Below are 13,211 nucleotides of genomic sequence, written 5' to 3'. Positions count from 1 at the left end.
AAAATACATTAGTGAAATGATCACCATGTTTTCAGAAATAATATGTGCATGGTTTTAGAAGTTCCAGCTATACTGGAGTATTAGCCACGGTAATTTAAGAGGTGGGGAAAGTGCAATCTGCTTTGATCTATGTAGAAGATTTATACCTGAGATTGGAATGGTCTGACAAATATTAAAAAAAAAAAAAAAGGGTTGGTACAGTGATATTATCCTAAGTATTTTTTTATTAGAAGTTAGAGACATAGCAAAGAGAAAGTTAAGGTTAATCCCAAAAGTATTTGGAGGAAAAAAAGTTTAAGGACTACTCTTTTAAAGATGTTTGGTACAAAATTTTGCATGCAAAATTTTTCTAGCAGCCACCTATCTTTTACTGTAGAAAACTGTGTCAGAAAGGCCAAGATTGCTATGAATGGAGAAATAGGAAGATCTGCATGGGGAGACAAAAGCATGAACACACAGCAGGGAAAGGGCTCTCATAATGGGTGGTGTTAACAACACCCAGATTAGCAAGTCAGCAAGACCCCAACAAATTTAGACCAGTTTCACAGGACAGGGATATTTGGAGACAAAACTGTGATGACAGCTGGTGACTCACAGAGGTGCTAAAGGCATAACCAGAACCTGTGTGTGTGGTAAAAAACCTAGTAGAGAACATCTTAGAAGGACTTCATAGCTGGACCTCTGCACCATTACAACAAAACCTGGGCCTAACATTTGGTCACAAGCATCAATGCTCCTGCCTACAAGAGGGATGTCTTGAAACCCCCCTGCCCTGGTGCCTGGCTGCTGGGCAATTCTTAGACACATACCTTTTGGTAAGTAAGAGTGTCAGTCTGTGAGACTGTGAGATAAAGTAAAACCTACTTTATTTCCATTACTATTTTAAATAAAATCACATTCTTGTTTTAAGTATCTCATTCCAGTGTTGCAGCAGTATTTCCTACACTGGAAAGCAGATCAGCAAATCAATTTGGAAATAGCAGACAAGCTTTTGAGTTCAAAGTCCATGTCAAAGAGCTTTCAAGTAGCATGCAAATTTTTACCTAAGAAGTTCAAACAATGAGATCAAGAACATCATGTTTCCTTAGTTTCATGCATTGTATGAAAGAAAGTATTTCTAGCTAAAAAGAATGCAAAAGGAGATATTTTTGTCTACAAGAAACATATGCTCTTGAATTTTATCTTTTCAGGTCATTTGGTCCTAACCATTAACTTTTTTCTGGTTCAAGTCAACATTAAGTGGAGTGGGTCTGAAATAAACAGACGGACACACATATGGCTTTTGGCACACCTATTTACTACAAGACCTTAATATTAGTCAGTGTCACGCTAATGTAATTCCTAATTTGGACTACCCACCACCTCAAAAGAAAGTTCATTTTTGTCTATGATTTCTATCATTATGTTCAATTTTATATAGATTTATTTCAAGAGCTATAAATATAAAAATTAAGATAGAATATTAAGAATACATCCTTTAAATACTGATCATTTATAGACAGATATCATAGAGATACTGAAATGGATCAAATATTTTGGTGATTTCTGCAAGTATCTGCATTGTCCCATGTATTTTTTTGAACATCTAAATCAAAGTTCCAAATTTATGACCTTTTTCTTTTTGATTACAAACCTATGAAACAACAGGCTCAAGATTAAAGTCCACCAAAAAGAAAAAGAAAATACAAGAAGCATATGAAGCTATTTGTATTAGACTTGACTGGAAAAAAAAAAAACCCAAATGTAACACAATGATTGGCTATTAATTTTCTTTTTTTCAAATAAGGTAGAATTTAGCAATTTACAATTTCACTCATTATGAGCTGTCTGGTCCAAGAAAAGCAACACACTTTAACTTTCCATCGGATGTCACTGAAAGGGCACTGTGCCTTCTTTGTTTGCTATCCAATATTCAAGTGACCTTTTGAGTTATGATCATGAAATGTAATGCACTCATTTCTCCTGATTACTTGGGAAAAATCATGTGAAATTTGACATTTTGGCTACAAGGCCAGCCAAAGAGCAGCCTAACAATTCACAAAAAGTCAGTTATTTCCTCTCTGGACAGAGCCTCTCTCGTTGTCACATATGAAAACACTGGAGGTCATCCATTCCCTAGCAGTGCCAGTCAACGTTCAGTTGCCCCACAAAGGTTCAAGCGCCAGGCGCATGCAGGGGATGCAGAGCTGTACCTATCCTTCCCCACATACAATTTGCTTCCTTGCTGACGCTGTTTCTTACAGTAACACTAACATATGTAACATTTTACTTCCTCTGGTTGGACAGGCATCTTCGTTCCTTCTTGGCACTTAATGGTTCCTTGCCTCAGTTATACACATCCCTGTCTTCTTCCACATGGAAGAGTTGTGCTTCCTGTGCATAAGGCCATGAGCAAACTCCAGCTAGTGCAGAAAACTACCTCATAGCTCCTCAGAAGCAGCACTAAGAAAGAAATCAAGCTAGCAGCTTCAAAACAGGTAATCCTACTAAAGGTAGAAACAGAACAAGCCTGAACTCCAAATATGAGGCTTAGGTGGTGGGGTTTTTCGGACTGGGAAGGCAGGTTGGTTCTGTTTTGTTTTTTTTTTTTTTTCTTGTTGCTTCTTACTTCAAGGTCTATAGAGGGCTAACTAAGGATGGGTAGATGGGTTCAGCTCTGCCTGCTCTGACACTTAATTTCTCATCTCAGTCCCTAACCTAAGCAACAGTCCTGCTCATGCTTGTCTAAGAACAAACTCTGGTAATTCACAGTCTAGTATGATAAGACACACAAAGATCAGTATTTGCCACAATGTGCCATGTATAAATATGCAGAAAATGTAGTAACTGCTACATAAATAGCTGCATTTCTCCTGCAAACCGGGGTGGGGACCCTGAGAAGGGGGGACAAAAGGTTATAACCCACATAATATAATATTGTCTGACTGCTTTAAAAGCAGAACAAAGACTATAAAATGAAACAAAACACTAATTCATGCTATGTAGGAAATAGAACTGCTAGTCCTTTTACTTTGGCTTTGCAGTATTAAACTTTCCGTCCTAAATGATTCTTATGCAAATTAAAACTATATTCAAGGACCTGCTAAAATATAACTGAAGACCATATACAATAGGATTTAGCCACATTATATACATGCAGCACAGAAGAAGAAACAAGGGAATTTAAAACAGTGTCACCATGTAATTTTTGGAGTTAAGTGCTCATCACAGAAGCTTAAAATTCTGCAGAAACAGATTTTAAGGACTTTGTATTCCATCTTAGTAGAATATATGATCATTAGAATAAAATAAAAGCTTTGAAAGATAAGGACTTGATTGAAGGAATGGCAAAGTGTCAACACTAGAGTTTCTTCTGGTAGTGTGTTCAAGTGAAAAATCACCTTTAAGGGTTAATGCCAATTTCACTTATTCTTTTACATTCTCTTCTACTTACTCTGCTGAGCCCAATGCTCCAGTAATAAGCATATAGTTAAATGTGCCCAGAGCACCCAGTATTCAGCATCTGTGGTACCATTCTTATTATTCTTTTCCAGATGAAAAATGTATGAGATTTAACTCATGAACCAAACCAAGTTCTCTTTTGTACTTATCCTCAGAGGGTTTTTGAAGCAGCAGAGAGCACGATATGATGATATTCAAACAATTACACTGTGAGTCAGACTGACAGGTCCTGTAGTGAACTAACAAGCTATCAAAATGGAATTCATGCTCAGTGAGTTTAATGTCTGCATATATTTCATACATGCCCAGTTTCAGGTGCATACTGTGGAGACACCCAGCTGGGCTCTGTAGAGGACAGGACTGGCTTATATTTACTAGCTTATAATCCATGGTCTGCAACATCAGTTGACATAGATGTGGCTCACAGAGCGTTCTTGAAAAAGTTTGCCATGTCTGTGTATTGTTGTGTCCACACTGATAAATTCAACATACTGAGTTAAAGCTGTATGGAGGTTTTGCATCTGTGACCAGGATGAGTCTGCAACCTGGATAACTCGCTTATGGATAGCAAAGTTAACTGCACTGACACCTTCCCTCTATTTAGGGAAAGAAACACATAACATTCCCCCATTCAGTTCCAGGTCTGTTCTCTGGACTAATTAAATTCTTATCATACCAGAATGCTGACTCAGTGATTTGACATGCAAGTTACCTGATAGTTTTCCAAACATCAAAGCCATCTAAAGGCTTAGTGCCATTGGTATGTCCTCCAGCCAGGTGCACCAGTGTTGGCAGCCAGTCAGAAATATGGATGAGTTCATGACTTTCTACACCTTTTCTTTTCAGCAGAGGGCTTGCAACAAAGCCTACTCCTCTCACTCCTCCTTCCCAGAGGGTCCATTTTCTTCCTCTTAGCGGCCAGTTATTCCCACCTGCCAAAGTCTGTCCTCCATTATCTGGAAAACAAGTTATTAAAAAAGAATTATTGGTAAGAAGGAAACAAAACAATCTGCCCATTTGCTCAACCATTTGAAAAAAAGTATTTTCACAATATGGGTACATCATACAAGTACTTGCATAGTGATGTTAAGCGCTCATACTAAGTATGAGTTCCCAGTTCAAGCAAGACAGGGAACTAAGAGATAAATGGAGGGCTACAAAGATAATTAGGGGACTGGAGGATCTCTCTGTGGTAGTTTTAGGCTGCACCTTGAAAATTTTCCACAGATCTTGAACGGAAAGTGATAGAATGTAAATAAATCACCACTGGAAAGTGATAGAATGTAAATAAATCAAAAGGGAAAATCATGATAAGGTCTAAATAATCCCATTAGACAGATAACAAACATAAAAGTTAGTTCTGTAAACTTTCTCTTTTCAGCTTCCTCACTCTGGCAGATACTAACTTGTGCTTCTGCTGGCCTTGCTGACCTTGAATATGTTCTTGTCATGGTTAAGTAACTACAGCAACTCTCAGCTCTTCCTCTTGTCTGGTGTACAGGGGGGAGGAAAGGCAGCAGGGAGGGGGAATTAGCCCCCTTGTTTGTCCAAGGGGGTTCTTGTGCTGTTTATAACTTGTAAATATTGTCTATTTTGTACATATTTATTGCATTCCATATTTAGATTGTAGTTTTGCTTGTAAATATAGCTTCATTTGCTTTCTAACTGAGCTGGTCTGGCAATTTTATGTTGGGGGGAAATTTTCAACCCACCACACTCTCTTATGAGAAAAGCCTGAGAGACCAGGTGTTGTGTAGCCTGGAGGAGACACTGAGAGGGGATCTTATCAATGCCTAAAAATATCTAAAGGGCAGGTGTTAAGAGGACAGGGCCAGTCTCTTTTCATGGTGCCTAGTGATAGCACAAGGGGCAACAGGCACACACTAGAGCACAGGAAGTCCCACCTATACATAAGGGAAAACTTCGGAACAGGCTGTCCAGAGAGTTTCTGGAATCTACTCCTCTGGAGACTTCCAAAACCCATCTGGATATGATCTTGTGCAACCTGATCTAGGGGATCCTGCTTTTGCAGTCCACTTGGACTAGATGATCCCCTGAGGCCTGCTCCAACCCTGTCATTCTGTGACACCACTCTCTGAATACGGCACATGTTCAGAGGACAGAATCACAGAACCATAGAACGGTCTGGGCCAGAAGGGACCTCCAAAGGCCATCTAGTCAAACCTCCCTGCAGTCATCAGGGACATCCCCAACCAGACCAGGCTGCCCAGGGCCTCATCAAACCTCACCTTGAATATCTCCAGGAAAGGGGCCTCAACCACCTCCCTGGGCAACCTGTTCCAGTGTTCCACCACCCTCACAGTAAGAACTTCTCTTCCTAACATCCAATCTAAAACTACTATTCTCCAGCTTAAAGCCATTGCCCCTTGTCCTGTCACTACAAGCCTTTGTAAACAGTCTCTCTCCATTCTTCTTGTAGGCCCCTTTTAGGTACTGGAAGGCTGCTGTGAGGTCTCCCTGGAGCCTCCTCCATGCTGAACTCTCCCAGCTCCCTCAGCCTGTCCTTGTAGCAGAGGTGCTCCAACTCCTTGATCATTTTCATGGCCCTCTTTTGGACCCCCTTCATCAGGTCCATGTCCTTCCCATATTGAGGGCTCCAGACCTGCACACAGTACTCCAGGTGAGGTCTCACCACAACAGAGTAAAGTGGCAGAATCACCTCTCTGGATCTGCTGGCAATGCATCTTCTGATGCCAGCCAGGTTGTGATTTGCCTTCTGGGCAGCAAGCACACACTGCCTGCTCACGTTCAGCTTCTCATCCATCAGCATCCCCAAGTCCTTTTCCACAGGGCTGCTTTCTATCACCTCATCCCCCAGTCTGTATTGATAGTGAGGATTGTTCCAGCCCAGGTGCAGAACCCTGCACTTGCTCTTATTGAACCTCATGAGGTTCACGTGGGCCCACCTCTTCAGCTTGTCCAGGTCCCTCTGGATGACATCCTGTCCCTCTGGTATATTGACAACAGCACTCAACTTGGTGTCATCTGCTGATGGTGCACTTGATCCCACTGTCTGTGTCACTGATAAAAAAACCAGCACAGGGCACAGGTCCCAGACAGACCCCTGAGGGACACCACTTGTCACTACTCTCCATCTGGACTTCAAGCCATTGAGCACGTTTAACAAATATGTTAATTTTTGCCAGAATCTTACACATTACTACGATGAAAAGTTATCAGTAGCCAGAGATTGTACTGTATTACAAGCCAGTGATTTAGAAACATTTTAGTAACAACCTCTGACACTTATTCTCAGTATCATTAGACATGCAAAACTTTCAGAATCAAAGACTTAAAAAATATAGTCCTAACTACTTCACAGACCACAAGAAGAGTTGCTATCAACGGCATCATTAGTACTCAGCTTTCCAGAGTGGTTTGTTATACTCAAAATGGAAACCTGTGTTCCAGTGTCAGGACAACACCTGTACTCGTAGTTCAGAACCACTTTTGGACTCAATTTTGAGGCAGCCATACTGATTTGTAATGTCACACAAATCAAACAGAAGGAGAAAGCCATAACAAAATGAGTTGAAGATAATTAAAGTAATTGAAACAATTTGGAAATACACTGAATTTATTGTTCTTGGTGAGAACAACATATGAGATGGTTACAGAAACCATGGTGACTACAATTACTCAGAAGTATTTACACGAATTAGAGATAGCTTATGTAATTCTTTTTTCAACTCTCTCTGACCAAGCTTCCAAACTTAGAATAAAATCCAGATTCTTTAACAAAATTAGTAATTCTTTGAAGTTACTTTTAATACTGCTCTACAGATTCTTGTTCAACAGTATTGTAACAATCCTGGAAGATCATTACAACAGCAATTCTTTCAAGCGCGTTTTTTCTGTAGTTTAATGAGGTTAAAGTTATTTAAATAGCAGTTGCTGACCTGATATTCAGTGTAATTTGACATATCTATATTATTTTTTCTGACTAAAACACAGGAATTTGAGGGAAGAAATAAGAAGTATATCACGTCCAACACCTTACAGAGGAACTTGACTGTAACCACAACAAAATGATCTCTCTTCTATTTCATCCATTAATGTGAAACCCTGCTGGGAACATCTTTTTCCTGTGCACAAAAGACTCTTTTTGCTTTACCAAGGAATAAACTAGTGCATGTCTCTATGACTTTAAAAGGCTGAATGAAGCACTTTGAAAAAACAGCATGATTTGAAAAGTTTAAAATGTTCTGTGGCCAAACTAGCTTCCTGTGTGTCCAGCACTCTTGGTTTAAAAGTAAATAAATTAAGAGCTTTATTGTCTTCAGGAGGAAATGCAGGCAACAAAATACTAGCTACCAATCTTTCTTACACAGCAATGCTGAGCATTGAGATCTGAGAATTTAAGCAGTTGCTGATTAAAAAAAAAAATCAATCAACCAACCAAAAAAAAGTAGTTTCAACAATTCCCTCTACTCTTACTGCAAACAGGAATTCCTGTCAGGGATACTTGTGGGACAGAGCTTTCAAAGCTTTTAAACTTTAGTGGCCTTAGAATCAAAGGTGTATTATCTATGCTATATTAAAGCACAGTTTGGATATACTGTGGGATCAGATCTTAAGTGTGTAAATTATATCCTGTCCATATCAGTTTAATACTAGCACATGAAAATTTATTTTTTGATCCTGAATATCAGCAACAAAGTAGCAGAGAAATTATAGAGGTAGATTTCTTTTTGAATAATAGAGGAGAAAAGTTAGAATCATAGAATCATAGAATCAAGAAGGTTGGAAGAGACCTCAAAGATCATCGAGTCCAACCTGTCACCCTACACCTCATGACTATCTAAACCATGGCACCAAGTGCCACGTCCAACCCCCTCTTGAACACCTCCAGGGATGGTGACTCCACCACCTCCCTAGGCAGCACATTCCAATGGCCAACCACTCTCTCTGTGAAGAACTTTCTCCTCACCTCCAGCCTAAACCTCCCCTGGCACAGCTTGAGACTGTGTCCTCTTGTTCTCGTGCTGGTTGCCTGGGAGAAGAGACCAAACCCCTCCTGGCTACAATCTCCCTTCAGGTAGTTGTAGACAGCAGTGAGGTCCCCCCTGAGCCTCCTCTTCTCCAGGCTAAACAGTCCCAGCTCCCTCAGCCTCTCCTCATAGGGCTTGTGCTCAAGGCCTCTCCCCAGCCTCCTTGCCCTTCTCTGGACATGCTCCAGAAATTCAACATCTTTCCTAAACTGAGGGGCCCAGAACTGGACACAGTACTCAAGGTGTGGCCTAACCAGTGCTGTGTACAGGGGTACAAGGATCTCCCTGCTCCTGCTGGCCACACTATTCCTGATGCAGGCCAGGATGCCATTGGCTCTCTTGGCCACCTGGACACACTGCTGGCTCATGTTCAGGCACCTGTCAACCAGTACCCCCAGGTCCCTTTCCACCTGGCTGCTCTCCAGGCACTCTGACCCCAGCCTGTAGCTCTGCACGGGGTTGTTGTGGCCAAAGTGCAGCACCCGGCACTTGGACTTGTTGAATGCCATCCTGTTGGACTCTGCCCATCTGTCCAGCCTGTCAAGGTCCCTCTGCAGAGCCCTTCTACCTTCTAAGAGATCAACACCTGCTCCCAGCTTGGTGTCATCTGCAAATTTACTGATGATGGACTCAATCCCCTCATCCAGATCATCAATAAAGATATTGAACAGGATGGGGCCCAGCACTGATCCCTGGGGGACACCACTAGTGACAGGCTGCCAGCTGGATGTGGCACCATTCACCACCACTCTCTGGGCTCGGCCCTCCAGCCAGTTCCTAACCCAGCGCAGAGTGCTGCTGTCCAAGCCACAGGCTGACAGCTTGGCCAGGAGTTTGCTGTGGGGGACAGTGTCAAAGGCCTTGCTGAAGTCCAGGTAGACTACATCCACAGCCTTTCCTACGTCCACCAGGCTGGTTACCTGATCATAGAAGGAGATCAGGTTGGTGAGGCAGGACCTGCCCTTCCTAAATCCATGTTGGCTGAGCCTGATTCCTTGGCCATCCTTCAGGTGCGCAGTGATTGCCCCCAAGACAATCTGCTCCATGATTTTCCCTGGCACTGAGGTCAGGCTGACAGGCCTGTAGTTCCCAGGTTCTTCTGTCCATCCCTTCTTGTGGATGGGTGTCACATTGGCCAGTTTCCAGTCTTCTGGGACCTCTCCAGTGAGCCAGGACTGGTGGAAAATGATGGAGAGAGGCTTGGCTAGCTCATCTGCCAGCTCTTTCAGCACCCTAGGATGAATCCCATCAGGTCCCATGGACTTGTGAATATCCAAGTGACTCAACAAGTTGACTGGGTTACAGTCAAATCTTTATTATACTTGGCTTTTCTTTACTTTCCATAGCTGGATGTAAGGCATTCATATTGTAAGACTTTTACTTCATAATAATTCCCTGATACTACATGATACTACATTACACTACTGATAATTCCCTGTAAAACCTTGTGTGTGATATCAGCATTCAGACACAGTGCAATGAGTATTAAAAGGGTGGGGAATAGCTTTTCTGATAGATTATTTGGTAAATACATGAAAAAACTCAACATACAAGGCTCATCTCACTTGTTTTGACTTCTCATTTTCACATTGCTAGAATACTACTATTTCCTTGTCCCTCAGGAATTCATGCTTAATTTCATAGAATCACAGAAACATTCAGGTTGGAAAAGACCAAGTCCAACTGATAACCCTACTCTACAAATTTCACCCCCAAACCATATCCCCAAGCACCACATCCAAATGACCTTCAAACACATCCAGGGTTGGTGACTCAACCACCTCCCCGTGGTTCACTCTTCTGTGAAAAATTTTTCCTAATGTCCAGTCTAAACCTACCCAGTCACAGCTTGAGGCCATTCCCTCTTGTTCTATCACTAATTACCTGTGAGAAGAGAGCAGCATCAGCCTCTCCACAACATCCTTTCAGGTGGTTGTAGAGAGCAATGATGTCCCCCCTCAGCCTCCTCGTCTTCAAACTGAACAGCCCCAGCTCCTTCAGTCACCCTTCCCAAGATTTATTCTCATGCCCTTCGCCAGCTTCGTTGCCCTCCTCTGTACTCACTCCAGCACCTCCACATCTCTCCTGTATTGAAGTGCCCAAAACTGGACACAATACTCCAGCTGTGACCTCACCAGAGCTGAATACAAGGGGACAATGACCTCCCTACTCCTGCTGGACATAGCATTTTTGATACAAGCCAGGATGCCATTGGCTTTCCTGGCCACCTGGGCACACTGCTTGCTTATACTCAGTTGCTTGTCAGTTAGAACCCCCAGGGCCCTTTCTGCCAGACAGCTTTCCAGCCACACTTCCCCAGACCTGTAACGCTACTTGGGGTTGTTGTGACCCAAGTGCAGGACCTGGCACTTGGCCTTGTTGAAGCTCATCCCATTAATGTTGGCCCATTGATCCAATCTATCCAAGTCCCTCTGTAGAGCCTCCCTACCCTTATGCCGATCAACACTCCCACCTAACTTGGTGTCAGCTGGATTTAACTCCACTGACCACCACTCTCTGGGCCCTCTCACCTAGCCAGTGCTTTATCCAACAGAGTGTGTGCTCATCCAAGCCACAAGCAGCCAGTTTGTCCACGAGAATTCTGTGGGGAAGGGTGTCAAAGGCTTTTTGAAGGCTTTTTCTTGATTCATTAATCAAAAAAAGTGTTGAAGGAGGGAAAAGAGTAGTTCCTGGTTTGATCACTTAATTTGTATTGGGTTTGGCTGAACTGGAGTTAATACTCCTCAGAGCATCTTTCTAGTGCCATGTTTTGCAGTGCTGTAGCATCAGTGCCAAAACATCAGTGTTTTGGCTACTGCTGAGCCAGGCACCAAGGCTGTGCTTTTCCAGCATTTCCCCCCATCAGCAGTAGACTGAGGGATGAGCAAGATCTTGGGAGAGGACACAGCCAGACCAGCTGACCCAAACTGACCAAAGGGGTCTTCCATGCCATATGACGTCAGCTCAGATATAAAAGCTAAGGGAAAGGAGGAAGTGGGGAGGGCATTTGTTGATGGCATCTGTCCTCTGGAGCAACCACTACACATATTGGAGCCCTGCATCCTGGGAGTGACCAAACATCATCTGCTGATGGGAAGCAGAGAATAATATTTGTTTTTGTTCCTGCTTCTGTGAGTGGCCTTCACTTTTGTTTTCATCCTAGTAAATTGCTTCTATCTTGACCCACAGGACTTCTGTTATATTTTCCCTCTCCCCTGCCCATCTAAGAAGGGGAGTGATAGAGCAGCTTTGGTGGGCATCTGACCCCCAGCCAGGGCCTAACTACCACACACTGGCAGTTCATATATAAGTGATACCCTTTTTCAAAGTTACAGACAGCTAATTCTATACAGTATGAAATATTATCTATGGCTTCAAACATCAACAATTTGTTAAAGAGGAACAAGATACATAACAGTGAAAGATCATGAGGTCTGTATTGATGAAATATTAAGCTCACCACTAAATAACAAAGGGGAGAGAATAAACAAGAAGTTATAAGGTATAGACATGGGAGAAAGGCAGCCAGGAACAACCACCACAGGACTGTAACTGGAGTTCCAGACAGTCTTACCTACAAGGGTATATCTAGACAGCAAGATACCTGCTCTGTGTGTGTGTGTGTGTGTGTGTGTGCATGTGTGTATTCAGATACTTCTCCCTTTCAATACTGCTGTGCATGTATACAACTGATGCTTTTGCTTGCATTGCATAGCCTCAGAAAGCCAGTGGAGAAGTTAAAGATTAAAAAATAGTTCATAGTTCTTACATGACAGGCATGACCTCTGTCTCTGGAATATCTTCAGCTGCAATGGTGGAGATTTGAGTCTATGCAATATTATTGTCGAAAGGCATAAACAATGAGTCCAAACAATCCTTCCCAGGCACATGCTACCAGGCACTGACATAGCAAAGGGATACTTGGCTAGATGGATCTTTCATCTGTGGAAGCACAGCCATTCTCAGGTTCTCCCAATTAAGCTATTCCTTACTAAGTCCTCATGCTATTTTAGCAAATTATCTCAAATATGAAACAAATTCCAAATCCATATGGAAACTCCCGGTACTTCAAAACATACACTTAATATTCACTTAGGTAAGAGGATCATTGTTGCTTCAGGTTTTACATTTCTTATCAAATTTTAAATCCACTTCAGAACAATATTTCCTGAGTGATTTACTATCCATTTTTGCAACTGTTTCTTTCCATGACTCATTCTGATACTTAATCTCAGCAGACGGTCTCCAGAGCAAACCTTCTGGAATCAAGGTACCTGCAGCCAGAGGCCCTGGTTTATAACATTTCTTATTACTAAAGCCTGCTTCAGCTGAAAAACAGGCCTCCCCCAAGCATGATACTTCAATTATCTCTTTCCTGGAGACAACCCAAACATTATTTTCATTAAGAATAATAGTGAAATAGTCTGGAAAATGTAGCATTTTTCCTATCTGTAAAAATAATTCTTGTAACTACATCTATGTAATTTGGACTTCAGTAGTAGGCAATGTACTATGTGCCTTAGAAAAATCAAAACAACAACCAGCTCTTGTGCCTAAAGATAGGAAGAAAGCATAAAAACTATGATTATACTTAGAAACTGTGGTACTTGACATATACATTACCTAGTTAATTTATTTGGGTTTGTTTGGGGTTTGCTTTCTTAAATAGAAGCATCATAGATAAAAAAGAGGTTTGTTGTTCACTTGGTTTGGCTTATTTGATAGGTGGTTAGCTACCTTTATTTTCTCACAAAGATT

General features: G+C 41.9%; 1 protein-coding gene across 1 annotated transcript in view; it reads right to left on the bottom strand.

Annotated features, from left to right (window-relative positions):
* ARSB (arylsulfatase B) overlaps positions 1 to 13,211 on the bottom strand; it is an 81,993-nt gene that overhangs the window by 32,420 nt on the left and 36,362 nt on the right. The window contains exon 5 of the mRNA XM_054397557.1: positions 4,154 to 4,397. Within this exon, the coding sequence (XP_054253532.1) occupies positions 4,154 to 4,397 (244 nt within the window). The remainder of the gene's footprint in view (positions 1 to 4,153; positions 4,398 to 13,211) is intronic.

This window comes from Indicator indicator, chromosome Z (assembly GCF_027791375.1).
Source record: "Indicator indicator isolate 239-I01 chromosome Z, UM_Iind_1.1, whole genome shotgun sequence".
Taxonomy (NCBI): domain Eukaryota; kingdom Metazoa; phylum Chordata; class Aves; order Piciformes; family Indicatoridae; genus Indicator; species Indicator indicator.
The sequence above is the reverse complement of the archived record's forward strand: the minus strand, read 5'-3'. Positions and strand labels throughout refer to the sequence as shown.